Raw genomic sequence first — 12,429 nt, forward strand, 5'->3', positions numbered from 1 at the left:
GCGGGAAATGCCGAGAGAGCAACTTACCTCTCGGGATGAAAGGGACAGCGGTTCACAGAGCAGAGGCGGAGTACAGATGACTCGATGGCTTGCGATTGATGGTGTTCCTTCGCTCAGGAGGGATCAGGGTAGACGCTTCGAGGAGCTGAAGAGGAGAGGAGAGGAGGGAGGGAAAAAAAAATTTGGGATTTGTGGGCGAGGGGCAGTGAGAAAAAAAAAAAGTGGGCGAGAAGCTCCCTTAGCCTGGTGTGTTTACCGGTAATTTTTACGCAGCTATTACGGCACCCCAAAGCTAGGGGCCCCCGCAGAGTTAGGCCGGTAATACCGCACCCTGACCGTTCAGCGCCCCGTTAAATAACGAATTCCTGCAAGCCACCAAAGATAACCCCCTTTTTCCCTCCAGCTGGCCCATGACTCAAACGGTGCCGGAGCCTGCATTTACCGTCGCCAGAAATATATGAGGTATTTTCCCCGGCCCTTGACCGCTGGGGGTCGGTGGTGCAACGTTACGGAGAGCCATGTCCCCATGCTCTTTTCGCCAACGCAGACTGGTGAACCGCCCGGAAAGCTTGAGGATCACAGCCCGGACACAATGCCGGAGTGATCGACTAGCAACAGAATTGGCCTGCAAGGTGCCCTGAAAATCATCCTTATCTCGCAGGCGCGTACTCCGGTCCGGAGTGTTTTAACTCGGCCAAAGCTCTTCATCGTCCGTAGAACATGGGCTGGGTGGCTGGTGCAGGTTCCCATCCAGAGGATGCACGACCAGGACGCTGGGGTTTAACTAGCGAGCTGTCTTTCGCTGGCTTTTTGAAAGCGGAAAATTTTGATCTCTGGTGCTTCATGATCATCATCGTCGTCATCACTTTCCGCTGCGACTTGTAAAGCTGGACTTGACTCTCCCACGACGGCCAATGCTGCATCCTTCATTAGATCGAAAAATACCAACTCGCTCTCGCATCGCTTTTTCCATGCCACAAGCACTGATGCACCGGGCGAAATCTCCAGTAGGCTCTTGATGGTTCTAACTAATGCTGGTAGGGCGTCGGAATTGTACGTGCAGTCGGACAAAAGGATCAAGTCGTGGCGCCGATCCTTGACTGCCTGCGGAAGCTCTTCGTCCCAGTCAAGGGTTTGAAATTCGATGAGGGATGATTGAGCTAGCTGAGCCGTAGAGATATTTCGGTGAATTATCTCCCGGACTTCCTCGAGGTCTGTGAGCATCACGGAGCAGTTTGACATCATCTGCGCTAGGGCAATTCCGACAATACCGCATCCTGACCCCAATTCTAGAACATTAAAGGCATGGTTATCATTCTGCCGGAGCGGTTTGCCTCCTCTGTGGCTGAAGTTGTCATGGAACTCGACAATGGCTGCCAAAGCTGCATCCCTGAAGCGCCGATAAAAATTAAAATTTCAGCCCGAAGAAAATAGGGAGACCTCGGTGCTCACCAGATATGTCTCGCAATACTGTTTCCAGTTTCTTCCCATATTTTCAGTTCCGCCCCAATTTTGGGCTGGAACCGTCTCAACACCAACTTCTCAACGGACCTCTTCCCAGGAGATATTTCAAACAATGGGCTCCAAGCAGAGACGACTCTAGGAATGTGTGGGCCATTGAGTGAATCTGCATCCATTACCTCAGTTACAGAGCGAACACAAAGCTGAACCGTACAATTGGTGAGATCTCGCCGTATGGGACCGAAAGTTAACTTCTGCTCTCGGCTCCCCGCCTGCCAACAAACAGCCTGTTTTAGCGGGGCGATTGGGCGTGCAAACTGCACCGTGGCACCAAGTTGAACATCCTCAGCAAGAAAGGAGTCCCCGAGGTCCGTAGTGATGGTGAATAAGGTGGTGATGAAGAAAGAATCCCCATTCTTCTTCGTTATCTGTGGTTGTTTTAGAAATCGGATATAATGAGCCATGGCCTTTTATTTAAATCAACGAAAAGGAGCTTTTTCAAGGCCTCCTGATTTACTTCCGCCCAATCACAAATGTTAAGGTCAAGGTTTTCTCCAGGCTGGGACCGAACGAACTCCATGTTTTCGAGTTGGTTCGGCGGCCGTTCTGCCTTGGCTTGCGCGCACACTTGTACAGCGATGTTTGCTCGGTTTGCTTGTTCTAGGGTGCGCCTGTTGTGCCTGATCGCCAACTTTCGCGTAGAGATCATGGACACCGGCCGGGATGCCACACGGAGGTAAATGGAAATGCAATCTGCTATCTACACCCTGTACTCCGTATCCGTATCACCTTGACATTTCCAAACCAGAGCCACTTGAGCCCTAATTCAGTAGGTAGATAATTGATACTCTGGCTTCAGTTTGAAATCCGTATGCGGTATTCCTTGGTCATTTCATATATCTATCATGGTCTGAATAGAACATTTCGTTAACATTATTTTGTTACTACATCCTGAATATTGACAGCTTGCTTAGTCTTAAAGTTTCTCATAAGATATATCACCCCAGAAACTATCATCAACATCCCATTTACTGCTAGTCTTGGTTTCCTCTTCCTCCGAGGCTCTGTTCTCTCTTATGTACTTCAAATCTTGGTTCTTCGCAGCAAAGTTCCAACTTTCTTCTCTCCTGTGTTGCGGCTTTGTTTTCAATTCCTCTTTATGGCTCATCTCTGCTACTGTTGCTGCTATATGCTTTCACGCACATGGTGCAACCAATGACAATTTTGACACCGGGCTCATCATGCTCAAGCACCTCACTGCTCAAGGCGTGTGACATGACCCTTCCATAGCCTTCTCTAGCCATACTGGTAAAGTTGATAGCAATTATTGTTTGGCTTCCCGGGCATCTTAGCCAACTCATATTTTGGACGGAGGACATATCCTGATTGTGTGATTCCTACCCCTACGCAGGTTCGGTCAGTGTAGTCTTCGAGAGGTCGGCTGCTACACGTGGTTCGACCTCCTCAGCCGATAGGTATTTGATGTGGATGTATAGCGGTGGCTCCTTCCGGTTCGCGAGTATGAGGGACGGGGCTTTACGGGCACAACTGCTACCCTTGTTGATTTACTTCTGGTGCCAGATCTAGGCCTTCAAGTGTCGCCATACCAGTTTGAGGCTTGAGCTCTGTTCTGGTATTTCTCTTTGCCCTTCACTCGATCACTCATATCCGGATCTCAACTCCTCTTAGTGAGATTTGAGACCTTCGATTGTCTGGTTTGGTTGGCTTATGGGCTTCAGCCCAGTTCCAAGCCATGGAATCTCGTCGAGTTTAGGGTTTCACTCGCCTACCACCTGTGAACTCACCAAACTGACATTTAATTTGTCACATATATTTCGCGTATCAGCGTCCTTATCATTTGTGAGCAGGGTTTTGGGCCTTAGTTTGGCCGGTAATGAGGGGACATGTTGGTTTTAAGGTTGGACCTATTTATGATAGATCAACCTTAATCCAACAATCGCTTTTTATGACAGCACTGATTAACAAGTGGTAAGCTGCATATTATATTGCTGCTGGTGCTCTGTATAGATAGAGTGCACAAAAATACAAGCTGGAGAAAATGAAGAGAAGGAACAATACATAAACAAGATGTCGAATCATCTAGCAGCCTCAACACTTGGCCCTTGGTTTCGTGTCAGGGTTACGGAGTAGATTAACCGTATTCTCTTGGATGAAAGTTTGTTTGAAAAACTGTACTCAAAAGAGTTTACTCTATTCCTTTCGCGCATCCAAGGTTTCTTGTGCCCCTTGGGGCTGAGCAAAGTAGAAATATAAACTGAAATTATTGACGATGAATGAGGGAGAAAAAGAAGATGAAGAATGGAAGACAGAGGTAAGGAAAAATGGCAACGGACAAGGCAGTTTACTCAAAACAACCATTGACCCAAGGTCTTCGCATTAGCATGAGGGGATTGTAGCCCAGGCCGTGGTGATACATGTGATTAGCGCGTCGCAGCAGACACTGAGAGCCAGATTTTCTGCTGGCAACAATCACCCAGAAGAGGCTCACTGGCTCTTTGCACTATGTATCATCCAGTAGAACAGACAAGGCTGTTAACAATGATGAGCCGACTCGATCGAGATCAACGACCAAGTTCATGACCAACGAGCAACCTACAGCCCTTGCTTACCTAATGATGCTCTTCGGCAAAGTATAAACTGCCTCTGGTTGGTGGGTTCATGCAATTTGCGAGGCTTGGCGAAGCCACTTGGCGTCTGACGTAACGTGCAGGAGTTCGTGGGTTTGCGGCCAGTTGACTCTGGGGTTGGGCGGACCGCACTGCCGCTTGGGGAACATCCCGTCAGGCTTGTGTTTCAAAACCACCCATCTCCACGACAGGCACTATCAACCACGCTTCAGATGCACACATATACTCGACTCCTATTCAATGCGTCCACCACACCCCATTTATCCCTCTTAATCCGGCCACGGACCACTGGCACCTCCCTAAACCGTGCTATCACCTGTGACCATGCACCCAAGAGACCCTCGAATCCGTCAAACCATCAACCAGATATCCCAAAACATCGAGTCTGCAAATGAAACCGCCCAGGAGGAGATATATGCCTTCTCTCACAACTACTTAGCCCCCTGCTTCGCTTCAATCCGTGATTGCATAGGCACATGCACCGCGTCATGCTTCCCCCGCCGAGACGATGTCTTGCGTCGTCGGAAGCGCGGAGCGTCGAGGGGGAGAGCTGAGCTGAATTTCGACTTTTACGATGACTGGGACTACGATGAAGATGTGATGGGTGATCAACCCCTAGGGTGGGGAAACGATGAGCTGGACAGACTACTTGCGGGGAGTAGTGGAAGTCGTGACCAGCCGCGCAGGAACCGACGTATGAGTTATGGCGCGCGTGGTGGGCGCAGGAAAAATTCCATCCTACAGCCCGATGAGAGACAGGATCCGACGGTGATCCCGAGTTCGTCGTTTCTCGGGTTCTTGCAACGCTTTCCATGGCGAATAGGGGCTCGAGGGATAAGGTACAGGCCGTCCGCGGCTGATATGCAGGAGAACCCTGGTGGTCTGAAGAGAAACACACTCGAGAACGAGCCCCTCTTGGAAGGTAGCGAGGAAAGTGACGAGAATGCGCAGAAAGCGGACCGTGGAGATGCTGCTACCAGACAGAGAAGCAGTACGCAGTCGTCACAAGGCACTAGCACCTCGCTAAGCTCACGGGGTGATCTTATTCTTGGCGATGAGGAAGAAGATGCAGTCCCTCTGAGCGACGAATTTGCCATGGCACTTGAACGAAGACCCACCAACCTTGGAGACGAATCTGCCTGGCCTCGGAGGTCCGTATCGGGAACCTCCACCTCGGGGGGATCCAGACACACTGGCAAAGGGAAAGGAAGACGCGGAACGAGAAGAAATACCACTGCCTCCAAGAAATCATCTAAAGCGTCTTCTGGTGTGAATACGATCGATCAAGCAGCCCTCCCTGTTCCTTCCATTGCAGATTTACAACGGGAGGAAGAACAAGTGCAAATGGAAGAAGAGATGGAAATAGAACGGAAACGGCAGGCTGCACAGAGGCTCGCCCGCCGGAGAGGCTTGAGTGTCAATGGCGGAAAACTTGAGGTAGTGAACATCATCCATATTGCTCACGGCGTCTAACATTCTCTTCTGCAGGAGACTCCCGCTCAGGATAAACTTCTGCCGTCTAGCCAGGAGTTCTCTGTTCCTGATTCAACACCTCTTTCTATCCCGGATGCCATCCCGGGCGATGGACCTGATGACACTAGTATTGCATCTCCGCCCTCCAAGCCTCAGCCAACGGACATTGAATAATGAAGCTCTTGATTGATTTTATAACGGCTCTATCTTTGCGCTCTAGATCTAGCTCTTGAGCGTTTTATACAATATGGGATTTGCTTAGAGCGTCCACGCACTTCGAATATGCATGAATAGAAAATCGGACCAAAGACTCGTCTATGGCCTGCGCAAATGCGGTCACATGTTTCAGTTGCTCAACAATGGACACCAAACTTTTCCATGTGTCAGGAAGGTAGCTACGCTTTCAGTGGAGTTGAAAAAACAAAAAGCTGAGAATTCATGGTCTATTTCAACCGGAGAATGGTTTAAATACTCATGAACCAGGTTATGATATAGGACTTTCGTCTAGCACCGAGAACTACCCCAAAGACTGCAGCCCGGTCTCTGAGCGAAAAGTTCGAATTTGGACATCGCAACTTACAAGACGCAACGGAAGCCCCTATCCGAGGATGTTTCTAGTCCAAGGAAGGCGGCGACTTGCCCAAGATGGTCCACACCGAAGAAAGACTCAACCTTTCCTTCGGAGTTGGTGCATTCTATCCAAGGAAGGCCGAAAGCGCCAGAAGTGACAGCTCTTTCGGTGTTTGCCAGGAGCATTTTCTTCACTTCTTCCGTGGTAGACTTTGGAGATCACTGGTCAGCTTAAGCTTCGAGGCCCAGGGACTGCTCTCCCTGAGTTCATACCTTTCGAACGGCCTCTTCAGCGGCCTCCTCCCCCAGCACCTGCGATAAAATTGGCGTGAAGCCTTCTGGCTTACCGACATCTGGGTTTCCTTCGACCCAGAGCGACTTATATAGTGCATCAAGGCAGGGCACTAATTTGCTTGGAGTTTCGGCGGCCACTGAACAAAGGGCTCGTTGCACCTATTGCAAAACTCGATCAGAATACGTTATCATCGTACATATTTTTCCAAGCGGGATCTACATCCTTTTCCTTTTGGATACTGGACATAGAATTAATACACTCTGAGAAGGTAAATGTTTAACTCTTACCGCCAACGTCTGGATGGGGAATCCCTTGACTGTCCCCTCCGTGACGGGAACGTTGAAATAGCGAGACCACCGGAGTCTCTCGACGTTGATCCATTTGTCTTTGTCTATATTATTTGGTTGTTTAGCATATAATTACGGAGTATAGGCAATGTGTTACTCTGCATATCAACTGGGGGAGCCATACTTTTGATGTATAGTGGCGAGTTATTATTTGTTGCCTTGATGATTCCACCCAGCAAGACGGGTATATAGGACACTTCGCATTTTGCGAACACGGGTGAATGCTACAGAGCAGTATTATTAGCTTCTAATACACGATACTGGGATCGGAACCTTTTGCCTCAACTTACTCGTGTGATATAGTATGCAAGGTACGCGAAGGGGCTGACGACGTCGACGTATAGCGTAATCTTGGGAGCAGCCATTGTAGATACTAGTCTGATCCTCGCGCCGTGATTGATCATGTCTCGGGCGACGACGTCGGTGGCAATGAAGCAGTCCAGGTAATTTATATATTCTTGTATATACAGAGGGGTCGAGCCGCTGAGGTGGCTGGTTGGTGTCTGAGGGGACAAAAGTGGTGAGACTTGTTTTCTAATCAGACATCCAGCCGAGGTTTGCTGCGTTTACCTCGCCAGCGATCGATCCATGTTCACTAGTTAAATACGAGAGTTTTACTAAAGGGCGCTCGCTTCTCCACGGCACTCCGCTTGATCTCATCTGCACGGAGTAGTTAAGTAACGATTGGCTTTGGACGACGCCGGTGGCGTATGCGACAGGGCGCCAACCGGGGTTTCGGGCCCATGACGCCGCCGGCCTCGAATCAGTTGAATAATGGTGAATCCTCAGACAACACCAACCGAACGACCATCTTTTCCATCGTCATCCGCAACGTAGGAGTGGCCGCTCGTCTTCATGGCCATCTTCCTGGTGGCTTTGCTTCTGAAGATGCAGCCGGTGAAATGGATTCACAGTAGCCCTTGCCTCCCGGTCGGCTGCTGGACGGCCACCCATCGCCGCTTCCACGACGTTGGCCTTCTTTGAGCGATCTGGATGATGGCCGAGATGTGCGATGGCACGCTTGTCCTTCTTTTTCCTGCGTTGCCAGCACCGTTCGCCTCCTTATATAATCGTATTGATCATTTCGTGCATTTCGCATTCAACAGAGCTTACTGATATACTTTTGATCCCCTCTTCTCTCCACTCGCGGTGCTCTGAAGACGCTTCTCTCCGAAGCGCAGAAGCGGTTTTATGAGAGCCTGAGCCTGCAACAGACGAACTCGGTGCGTGGCCACGATTGTCCATGGATCTGGCAACCCAATCGGCCTACAGCACGTCAGAAAGCGAATCTTCATGCCAGGATCAGGGAGTCACAGATCATGAAAGAGCGCGGAATCATGTTTCTGACGACTCGCACCCAAGCTGTGCCCCAAGGGTCGCTGGGCCGGTTACTCCGCCAGCCAGAACGTTCCTCGAGAGCGAAGGAAGCACTCCTGTCTCAGATTCGCTAGCGCAATCCTTATTAGAGAACAGGCGCCGGGGTATATATTTCCATCGTCCTCCGGTTTTGCTGCTGGGCGGCACCGGTGGCGACGGCGCTGGTTTGTCTCGTAGTGACGATATCGACCTGCGATATCCCTCCGGTGGTGGAGTTGTTGGACGAACAGACCTCGAGGAGGGTTTAGCAGAGCCTTCCAACGAACTACCGGATTCACCAAGGTTAGCCCTCCCGAATTTTCCAGCCGACACTATCAGTCCAATGGCAGTTTCAGAGCAACAAGGTGTCTCAGCAGTTGCAAGTAATTCCCCAGAGACCTCTATTGGGGTATCGCTTGCCTCCCATGTTGCGATTCACCAAAACTCAGTACATGGTGGCTCCACAGACTCTATAAATCTGCCAAATTCAGATCAGATCCAACCCGAAAAGATGTCGGGCCAGCCCAGAAAGAGGAATACTGGTAACTCTAGTCCACTAGCTAGACACCGTCAGGCACTGGATTCTGGAAGTGGGAACGGTGGTCTATGTCCACAATGCATGCACAATTTAGCGGCATCTCGCGACCCGCCACAGGAGACTGTTCCCCCAGTCGTGCAAGAAGAGCTGCTATGGGACACTGAGCGCCTGGTCGGCATGAGATATCTTGAATCGTATCGAGATATTAGGGCCTCTCCGGGTTCGAGAAACCGATTCGCGATTCGAAGTGGGTGCCGTGTTATTTGCATTGGAGACACCGTTCCTTGCAAAGACGACGAATCACGCGAAGACTCCTTTAAGATAGCGTTTGGGGACGTTTATCTGGTTCTTCGACTGTATCCAGATCTTTGGGCTTCCTGTATCAGAATCGACACTTCTACCCCGGTTTACCCTTTCACACCCAGGAGTGGGTTCAAGCCTCGATATGCAACTACAACTTGGCCCACCTCAACTAATGCCATCAAATTCTTACCTCTTTGCTGCGTGACCATAGAGGCGAACTTCAGCAAATATATTCGGTGTCACCCAATGTATGGCAATGGAAGCCAGGCCATCACCAACCCAAGCACAGGACAGGTTGTCATCCCCCCGAAACGGAAAGAGAGCTTAGCGGCAGGAAACGATGTTTTGCACCGTAATGGTAGCATTTTGATACCGCTAGGCTTTTACTCCCAACTGAATTACCCTATAATGAGCAGAGATGCACCCTATATAGTTGCGGATCCTAGGGAAAAGGGGGACCCTGTGGGCCATGTCTGTGAGTCTATGCCCGTCTATTATGAGCCTAACCTCCCGAACGCCTTTCCCGTGAAGATTTCGAAAATGCAGTGGCTTCGGAAAAAGTTTCTTCGGCAAAGGCAGCAAGCCGAGTCGCAGACAAAATTTCCGCCCCTAACACCACATGCAAAAGACCGCGCAGAAGGTGCTGGGTTGATACAAACGAGGCATCCGGGTGATAAAAGCAGCATTCAAGCTCGGAATGCCGAAATTCTAAATAAACTAGTATTTGGAGCCCCGTCACCAAACCAGGACTTGGCAGCAGCTGATGCTTCTTGCTCGCCTCAGACACAGGGAGGCGCGCAAATATTAAAGATTGTACCTGGTTCGAAGCAAGTCCTGGGCACTGCTGTATCTGAGCCTTCACCTACTTCATTTCGCCCCCTTGTTGACCGCATGTCACGCAGCCGCTCTGGCTCTAGGTTCGGGTCAGCTTTGGGCACTCGGTCACTTACACGCTCACATTCAGCAAAATAAAGCAGTCTATGCGTGAGGAAGGGGTGAAGTCCGAGTCATGCATGGGATGCAGCCACAGAGACATTTGTTATTGTTATTGGGCAATGCAGGATGTTATTGTACAGGCTTTACTCCAGGTCTAGTAACATATCCCTTAGATATGTATCAGGCTTTCATGCTTGCTTTCTTTCATCCTCATGTTACTTATTGAAAGTATCTCATGGACTTTTTCATAGCCCAGGTGAACTGCTAACTATGCGTGCTTAGTCGGCGTCATCACAAAGTTCATCCCCCCAGAGACTTCATTCCTCTGTTCCAAATAATTTTCTTTTCCGGAATAACACTGTTTCCTTAACCCTTTGGCGAACATCGTCACTCAGGTCTACCTCATCAGCAATAACAATTTCCAAGAGGTCATTAAGCAGGCCGTGCAACAGTTCATTGATCTCTTTTGGCTCACAACTGTGGAGGGCAGTGAGACTGCCCGTGCTCTCCGATTCACCATTTGCTTGTGAAGCTGTCACTTTATTCCTCCCTGCTTCGCTGTCCCTTGACAACCTCCGCTCCCTGCTTCTTGCTTCCACGCGGCGAACTTCATCCACAGTTTTGTCAACTACATTGTCCACCATTTCATACATGATTTCTCTTAATTTCTCGTTTTCCATTTTGCTGCTTGCTGAAGCAGCAGCAGCTTCTCCCTCTTCTGTGGCAGCATCTTCTCTAAGGACCCGTTCTAGTGTTTCATCGTCAAGCATGCTACGCAGCAGGTCTCGGAACGCAAAATCTTCCTCGCTCCAGCCATTCCTTGGTCTTCGCGAGGCGGAGCGTCTTGGAGGGCACAGAGGCCACAGAGGGCTCGGAGAATCTCTCTTCGGCGCCCAGGTCGGGTTGAGCATTGTAGGATCCGCCGAACGATATGGCCTTTTGTTTACGCCCTTGGACCAAACTTGAAGTTCAGGTTCTTCGATTGCAGGGACGAGAACGGGGCTGGTGATGAAAGGATTCGGGGCTTCTTGCTCTCGGCGTGCCAGCGATACCACTTGCTCTTCAGTTGCGGGGTTGACGTTGTCACGCTCTTCCTGCTGGCGCTGGCGCTGTTGGTGTCGCTCATGGTGTTTGAGTTCGTGCTTTTTGCGGAGTCTGTCTCTTTCATCTTGCGTGGATGTGTGAGAACACAATGCAAGCAGAGGGGGTTCATCGTCATTCTCGTCGTTCATGTTGTTGGTAGGACCCTGAGTTGGTCGAAGCTTTACTAGAGGCTCAGGAACAGCACGTTTGCGCATCTTTTTGACGATTCTTTTGAGGGAGCAACACTTCTGCTTTTTGAATGTTGCTACCAGTTTTTGAAAGTCTCGAGAGTCTCCAGTCTCAGAGGTGGCACGCAAACGGTTCGTTTGCAGCCTAAAGATTCGATTGAGGATGGTTCTGAGGTTCTCGACTTTGAGTTTCTTCCCAGCTGTTTCGAAATGGCGGAGGGACTGAGGCCTGTTTTTGCTCTCTTGGCCGATCGCTTCTTTGCTAGAGGTAGCTTGCATGGCGTATGTCCTGGTGAAGCAGGTATCTTCCCGAGATTTTAGGGGCCAGGCTTTGATGCTGGAAGACAGAGAGAGAGGATGGAGGTAGAAGGGTGAGAGAAGATGCAGTTAGGGCAGTGATAAGGAGATGTTCTCGGGCAGGTTTCCTGCAGATGAAAGGAGGAGATTATTTTCACTTGTTAAGGAGGCGTTCAGAGGAAATACTAACTGGCACGGGACATGCCGTTGTTCTGTTGCTCACGAATCCTACCGCGTTACACCTTGTTTACCCTTTCACATGAGCTGGGTATTTTTGCTTCCCTCCAAGAGCTGCTCTGCTTCCTACATACTGTCTTGGATGAAATGGGGGGTTTACGGGTTACCATGGCCTCTTAGATAGGGGCAAAGAAGCGGCTGAGTGGTCCTCTACAAATTTGATCTTTAGATAGGAGCTAGGTATCCGAAATATCAGTCCTCTTTAAGTGCCCTGTCTCATGCCAATTTCTGGTGGTTGAGGGAGAAGGAGGTTTCTATGGGGTAGCAAGCCTACATGATGTGCACCGGTTCAGCTTCGAGTCCCAAAGGAGAGGATTTATGGCATTCTAATGCATAAACATTGGTCTACAATGAGGGCCTCTGAGGATTTGATCCTGAGGGAGTGGAACCACTATCTTGGGCTCTTTATATTAGGTTCTATATTAGCCACTATATATTAAGCATGTTAAAGCACAGCTTATGTACTAACCAGTGTACAAAGGCAAGGCTCCTGAGAATCAAGGTCCATCTAGAGTAGAGCCCACAATTAAAGATAGATAAGAGTAGGACACTATTATCATTAAGAGTAAACAATGCTTGCGGGTATCTCACAAGGGTATCGAAGCTGGACAAATTGTAGTTGCAAAACCAAAGATGAAGAGATAAGAGATTAAGTAAAATATAAACTGAAAAGACGTGGGCAATGAGGTTAGAATAA

The 12,429-nt window shown here is 49.6% G+C and overlaps 5 protein-coding genes across 5 annotated transcripts; 2 read left to right on the forward strand and 3 right to left on the reverse strand.

Annotated features, from left to right (window-relative positions):
* Nucleotides 1–755: 755 nt before the first annotated feature.
* D8B26_004795 (uncharacterized protein) lies at nucleotides 756–1,925 on the reverse strand (the record flags this gene model as incomplete). The annotated part of the gene is made up of 2 exons (XM_003070546.2): nucleotides 756–1,390; nucleotides 1,453–1,925. 2 exons carry the CDS (start codon nucleotides 1,923–1,925, stop codon nucleotides 781–783), a joined length of 1,083 nt encoding a protein of 360 aa, XP_003070592.1. The 3' UTR covers nucleotides 756–780.
* Nucleotides 1,926–4,249: 2,324 nt separating this feature from the next.
* D8B26_004796 (uncharacterized protein) lies at nucleotides 4,250–5,756 on the forward strand (the record flags this gene model as incomplete). Its single annotated transcript, XM_066124598.1, has 2 exons — nucleotides 4,250–5,546; nucleotides 5,598–5,756. The coding sequence occupies exons 1-2, from the start codon at nucleotides 4,434–4,436 to the stop codon at nucleotides 5,754–5,756; spliced, it is 1,272 nt and encodes a 423-aa protein (XP_065980679.1). The 5' UTR covers nucleotides 4,250–4,433.
* A 216-nt stretch (nucleotides 5,757–5,972) lies between these two features.
* On the reverse strand, nucleotides 5,973–7,198 carry D8B26_004797 (uncharacterized protein; the record flags this gene model as incomplete). Its single annotated transcript, XM_003070548.2, has 5 exons — nucleotides 5,973–6,362; nucleotides 6,426–6,605; nucleotides 6,735–6,838; nucleotides 6,919–7,018; nucleotides 7,085–7,198. The coding sequence occupies 5 exons, from the start codon at nucleotides 7,196–7,198 to the stop codon at nucleotides 6,159–6,161; spliced, it is 702 nt and encodes a 233-aa protein (XP_003070594.2). The 3' UTR covers nucleotides 5,973–6,158.
* Nucleotides 7,199–7,635: 437 nt separating this feature from the next.
* D8B26_004798 (uncharacterized protein) lies at nucleotides 7,636–10,113 on the forward strand. The gene is made up of 2 exons (XM_066124599.1): nucleotides 7,636–9,711; nucleotides 9,775–10,113. Exons 1-2 carry the CDS (start codon nucleotides 8,038–8,040, stop codon nucleotides 9,961–9,963), a joined length of 1,863 nt encoding a protein of 620 aa, XP_065980680.1. The 5' UTR covers nucleotides 7,636–8,037; the 3' UTR covers nucleotides 9,964–10,113.
* A 131-nt stretch (nucleotides 10,114–10,244) lies between these two features.
* Nucleotides 10,245–11,910, reverse strand: D8B26_004799 (uncharacterized protein; the record flags this gene model as incomplete). The annotated part of the gene is made up of 1 exon (XM_003070550.2): nucleotides 10,245–11,910. The coding sequence occupies exon 1, from the start codon at nucleotides 11,475–11,477 to the stop codon at nucleotides 10,245–10,247; it is 1,233 nt and encodes a 410-aa protein (XP_003070596.2). The 5' UTR covers nucleotides 11,478–11,910.
* Between the last annotated feature and the right edge of the window lie 519 nt (nucleotides 11,911–12,429).

The sequence above is a fragment of the Coccidioides posadasii genome, chromosome 2 (genome assembly GCF_018416015.2).
Source record: "Coccidioides posadasii str. Silveira chromosome 2, complete sequence".
In the NCBI taxonomy this organism is placed as follows: domain Eukaryota; kingdom Fungi; phylum Ascomycota; class Eurotiomycetes; order Onygenales; family Onygenaceae; genus Coccidioides; species Coccidioides posadasii.

Excerpts from the sequence above, each read along its gene's own strand:
- D8B26_004798 (XM_066124599.1), top strand. The coding sequence starts at position 8,038 with ATGGATCTGGCAACCCAATCGGCCTACAGCACGTCAGAAAGCGAATCT. Across the intron at positions 9,712-9,774 it reads CCGAAATTCTAAATAAACTA|ACACAGGGAGGCGCGCAAAT; the intron begins GTATTTGGAGCC and ends TGCTCGCCTCAG.